Source organism: Varanus komodoensis, unplaced genomic scaffold (genome assembly GCF_004798865.1).
Source record: "Varanus komodoensis strain SLA01 unplaced genomic scaffold, ASM479886v1 scaffold16, whole genome shotgun sequence".
Classification (NCBI taxonomy): Eukaryota; Metazoa; Chordata; class Lepidosauria; order Squamata; family Varanidae; genus Varanus; species Varanus komodoensis.
Window position 1 is genome coordinate 12,072,508 of NW_025335468.1, and position 6,000 is coordinate 12,078,507.

The following is a 6,000-nucleotide window of genomic DNA, read 5'->3' on the forward strand; positions in this document are numbered from 1 at the left end:
TAGAGAATTCAGGACCTGTATGATAATTCCTCTGTAGTCCTATTTGATTTGTGATTCTGTTGGAATTCTGGGTGATGCTTAGAGGGATAGCTCTAGAAGGGTCCCCTCCTTAATCATTATATTATTTCTTCTTGCAGACTAATCTGCATAATGGAGATTATATTATCCTAGAAATTGAGGGCTGTAGTAAGCATGGTGACCCACACAAATGTTTCAGTGAATTAAGTTCAAGAAGGTCTAGACAGCTTAAGTATAAATAAAGTTGAACAACACTTTTTTATTTATTATATTTATAGGCCACCAAGTAGACTGTCTATGCAGCATACAACAGCAAAATTACAATTAGACAATTAAAACCAACATAAAAATATAAATAACAAATCAATAATATAACTAAGATTATTCAAAAAAAACATGTTCAGGTGAGATGGACAACTAAATTTACAATAAAATTAATAAATGTTTAAAACTCCATGATTAAAATCAATTATTAAAATTGATGGAGAAGAGATATGTTTTCACCTGGTGCTGAAATGCAAGCGGAGCTGATGCCAGGCAAACTTCTCTGGGGAACCTGTTCCAGGTGAGGGGCAGCTGCTGGAAAGGCTCTTGTATTTATCACCACTCCTACCTATTTGAGGGATGACACATTCAGAAGGGCCTCTTGCCCATATCTTAATAGACATATTTGGGAGAAGGCAGTCCTTCAGGTAGCCAGGTCCTAAGCTGTTTAGGACTTTGTATGTTAAAACAAGCTTATTATTACTATTTCATTTTTATTCTCAGTATGGTTTACAACAACCTATAAAAACAAGATATTTAAATACAATAAAAATAACAAAGAAACATTACCTAGCATACTTAAATATACGAGTAAATATTTACTCGTACAGTAAAACATGCTGTAAAGAATGACCTTGTGAAAACTGCTGAGTTAGCTAATCCTTTCAAGCCCGTGGGTAGCCAAGTAAATCTTCAGAAGCTTCTGAACCTGGCAGCAAAATGTTGACAAGATTAGTGCCGGAGGGCTGCAGTTGGGAGGTTTTTTGAGAGATGGGGGCCACCACAGGGAAAAACATTGTTGCCATTCTGTGAGCCTTCCTCCAGTTTGACACTCAGAGGAAGGCCTCAGAGGTTGAGTGTAGTGTCCAAGTAGATTGTGGTTGGAACAGTTGTTTCAACAGGTAACGTGGTCCCAAGTCAGGTATTGTGGGCCTTTAGGTAAAACCAGCACCTTGAATTAAACCAGAAACATACATAAGCAAACAGGCCAGAACTAGCCTTGTGTGTTTGTACCTATGGGTCCCAGTTATTATCTGGCTGGCACATTCTGCAGGAGCTGCAGCTTCTGAACAGCCTTCAGTGGCAATGCCTCCATTCTGCATGAATCTGGTATTTTAAAGCAACATTGAGATTCCTGAATGCCAGTTGACATGACAAACAATGAAACGGCAAGAACAAGAAACATGGCGCAGGCATTAGTTGCCTGGGCCACATTCCCCTTCCCTGGCAGTCCTCCTCCCAGCACTACATCTCCCTCTACCCATCACTACACTGATTGGGCCCCCTACCATCTGCTCCATATTCTCCCTCCCAGGCACAGTCCCAGCATATAACCACATTGATAAAAACTCAAGGGGCGAAAGCAAAGACTCCACCTCGCAGTGGGCCTGCTTACATGCCCCAGGAAGCTGCTGCGCTGCTAAGGTCAGGTGTCTCCACTCTACCAGTGTGCTTATATCTAAGATGGTGAAGATTTCTGGAAAGGTTATGGGGAGGGGCAGCTTGCAGCACGTCTTAAAGTGCAACAGCCCACTTTCCCAAGAGTCCCAAGCCTCACCAGAGTGCACCAATAAACAGCAACAACATCAAAAGTCCCACCCATAACTGCTCAGTACTATAACCAAAGAGAAAACTTCTTCCTGGCTCCTGATATATTCAGATGCATCTTGACTTATCTACTAAATGTGCCCAAGACAAAACTTTTCTTAGCCTTCTTGCTCATGCTCTCAGACTTTATATCAATTTTGTGAACAGATAATATATAGCAAACTTCAAGCAGGGATTTGAAGTGAAAAAAGCAATGAAGAATAACATGAATGGTTTGAAATTGTTCATATTGTTGCAGGAGTTAATTATTTGAATCACTGGGACATATGTCTATCTAAATAGAAAGATTGATTACAGAACATAGACTTATAAAACACCATCTGTATTTCTATTTAAGCACAATTTGTTTGTTTGTGTGTTTTCCTTTGTAAAGGATTATCTGGGTCAACTTCCAGGATCCATCAGTCATCAGCAGGTTCATCATATGCAACACTTCGAAGAGATGGTTCCAAGGTTTGTTTATGAGTGCCAAATCTTTTAAAAAATATAATTACAATTCTATTATGTTCATATCCTGCTTTTTTCCTCTTCTGAAGAACCTAAGGCCACTTACATAGTCCTTTTCCCCTCTATTTTATCCTGATAACAAAGATCCTTTGAGGTGGGTTAGGCTGAGAGTCAGTGATTGCCCCAAAGTAACTCAGTGATCTTCTTGCCTAGTGGATATAGAATTAAGATCTCCCAGGCCCCCAGTCCATACTGGATCTCATGTTGAATATTCAAAACATGCATAATCATGTTGTATTTGGTTTCTGTATTTGATTGATTGATTGATTGATTGATTTATATCCTGCCTTTTCCCTACAAAGGACTCAAGGCAGCTTACATCATTCTCCTCCTCCATCTTATCCCCACAACAACAACCCTGTGAGGTGGGTTGGGCTGAGAGTCTGTGACTGGCCCAAAGTCACCCAGTTGGCTCCATGGCTGAGCGGGGACTAGAACCCAGATCATCTGAGTCCCAGTCCCTGCTCTTAACCACTACACCACACTGGCTCTCCAGTATTTGATTGTATACTGGAGTTTAAGATAAGATAATGCATGAGTAATTCACCTCAGCAATGTCATATGCTCAGCCACAGCCTGTCAGCTGCAAGTTCTTCTTTGGCTTAGTTAACATTTATAGCAATTACAACTCATTTGTCAGAATTGTTAATTATTTATTCTGTTTTGAAAAACAATGTGCTTGTAAATAATCCACAGTGTGCTTGCATACAAGAAGGTTTTACTTTTCTTTAATAACTATATTCTTTTCTAGATACTTAGTCCATTTTTTTCCTTTTACAGTAGCATTGCTAACTACATATCTTACAGACAGAGGAAAACTTGACAGTTTTTCTGGATCACTTTACTCAGAGAAAACGAAGTGCAGGATTGGTGTCAATATTCAGCTTTTAAACTGACATTGTCTAAAGTAAATAAAACTGGTGCAAAGTAGGTAAGCTGTAGGTTGGACACCTAGTATACTTTTTTAGGAGTATTAATTATGAGAAATATTTTGTGTCACCTTTAATAGGAGAGACCAAAGAGTGCCTTGGAACGTTTATACTCTGGAGACCACCAAAGAGGCAAGATGAGTGCAGAAGAACAACTAGAAAGAATGAAGAGACATCAAAAGGCATTGGTTCGTGAACGCAAGAGAACTCTTGGTCAAGGAGAAAGACAGTCCATCTCATCGCGATCTTTCATCCGACCTGTTTCTGCAGACATAGGCTCAGTATGTTAGACATGCCTTAAAAGGACTAGACCAAAATAAGTTCTGTAGCTTCTCTATTAAGCACTTTATTGAAAGTGCATGACACCCTGTATTATTTAAGTATATTATAGTGTTATATCAGTTCCTGGCGTGAATAACAGAAAATGACTTTTAACTAAAAGTAGTCACAGCTTAATGTAGCAAGTGCAGAAGTAAATTGGCATAAAAGTATAGCAAGAAGAGATGAGAATTTCCTGGAATGCATTCAGTTATGGGTATTGGGTTAGTCTTCCCCCCCTCCCTCATTGATTGAAGCTATGCTATGAAAGTAGAATAAGTTTGTATTTTTTCTGATTGCACATAAAAGAATGAAACCCATAGATGATGTTAGGTAGTGCATTAAAAAACTATATTGCAAGTTTAGTAGGTTTAGTATACCATAGTCACTATGGTTCTATCAAATAAAGATTTTTTAAAAATAAATAGGATATGACAAATGATCTATTAAGCATAGAAGCAAATTTAACAGATGTCTATAGAGCTGCTCATGTCCCCTTATAGATTGTTTCAGATAACTAGAACATTCTAGCAAACCTCTACATTCAGTTAGTGAAAAATAAATACTTTCAAAGGTTAAATACAGAATTAAATATATGTCATTCATTTTGGGCAACTAACCAAAGCAGAACTTGCCAGTGTAGTAGTATTTTTTCCCAAGAAATAACCATGATCCAAAGGAAATCCCGTGCTGGGCCAAAGCATCACTTAGCATTTTGGTACAGCTGCCTTCACTGGCAAAAAGAGGAATTTTAGGTACAATCATGTGCCTGTTTAGACAGAAAAAGTCCTACAACTTCCAGCATTTTCCAGTCAGCAAGGATTGTACCTTGTGGTGGGTTTTTTAAGCAATAGTAATTGTCAACAATGGAAACAATGAGCAAAATTCTTAGTGCATTTGCTGTTTTTGCTCATCTACATATCACATATTTGCATTGCATCCACCCTGTTTATGATCAGGGTACCAGGCTGCTGCCTTAAGTATGTTTACATGGAAATGATGTCAGTTTATTGCAACGGGATTTTCTTCTAGCCTTTGGCCTCCATCCAGTGTACAGTTAAGATCATGTAAGCCCTGTTAAATTCTGGGATTTTAGCATTCCTGTTGCATTTTCCAAGTGATGCTCTGAATGCTTCCTTTTCTGGATGTGTCTATATTCTGGATGAGTATATTAATTAAAATAGAAAGCATAAATGAGGATCAATTTAAAATTAAAGGAATATGCTATTCAGTACAGATTTTCAATTTGAATTGTAGCCTTGTGGGGGTTTTTTAAACCTTGAATGTGACTTCTGAAAATAGCCTTGGAGGGTAGCCAGTATATTTAGGATAGGGCAAAATTCCAGAGCAGCAGCTCTACCAGTTGGTTGCACCAACATATTAGTTATTGTGGCATAAGGTTTTGTGGACCAGAGCCTATTTCATCAGATGGATAAAGTGACTGTGTAAGCGCCAGACTAGAAAAGTCATTTACAGCACAATCCTGAACCCACTTTCCTAGGAGTAAATTTCATTGTACTCAATGACATTTAGGGGTAGATATGCACAGGATTGTGCTCTAAATAAACGAACATGACAGGGTTGGTTTATTTAAATTACAGCTCCATGTGAGTGTATGCGTGTGTGCACACACACATGTGTATGAGAGGGATAAACAAAGGGATGGAGGAGCGAGATCACGACTAAGCAACAGTGCAGAGATACCCAGTGCTTTCAATTCATCTTGGGGTTTGCATGATCTGTTACAGCCCACAACTGCTCTTTGCCCTGGGAGGAAACCTGTGCTGCCAGTTTACTCCAGAACGCAGCAGTTCATGGCAGAGAGAGACTGAATGTAGACCCTAAGCCCTTCTCCCCACTTGCTGCAGTCTCTGTCCTGATCAATCTTGCAGTTGTATTTAAGTAACAAAAAAGATAGGAGGAATTGTTTTTATTATTGTCTAGCTATATTATCAGGCAGTGCAAGAGATCACGGTAGATGAGATATTGTGCTTTGCATAGGGTACACATGGATACAAAATCCCACTCCTGCCTAGCAGCCATTGGTAGGTCAATAGTAGATAAAAAGGTAAAGAATGATATCTTTCCATAGAATGTTAGCTATTCGAAGGTGCTATTAAACATTGGATTTGCAGATGAATTCCAGTGCAGTTGCTTCACACTTAATATGTTCAGCTACCACTGGAGGTGATGGGAGTTGTAATCTAATATATTTGGAGGACACCAAAAGACTAGTTATATGATTCCCTAGGATACTTTTTTGAGTGTTACCATTTTTAATTACTGATTTGTGTCCCTGTAATCTTGTTCCTAGAATCTTGGCGTTTGTAAATGACAAAACAGAATTTTTGGCAGA

General features: G+C 38.8%; 1 protein-coding gene across 6 annotated transcripts in view; it reads left to right on the forward strand.

Annotated features, from left to right (window-relative positions):
* PLEKHA7 (pleckstrin homology domain containing A7) overlaps positions 1-6,000 on the forward strand; it is a 199,055-nt gene that overhangs the window by 174,258 nt on the left and 18,797 nt on the right. For all 6 annotated transcript variants that reach the window (XM_044425604.1, XM_044425601.1, XM_044425602.1 and 3 more), the window contains 2 exons: positions 2,264-2,343; positions 3,407-3,607. In XM_044425604.1, coding sequence (XP_044281539.1) covers positions 2,264-2,343; positions 3,407-3,607 — 281 coding nt within the window. The remainder of the gene's footprint in view (positions 1-2,263; positions 2,344-3,406; positions 3,608-6,000) is intronic.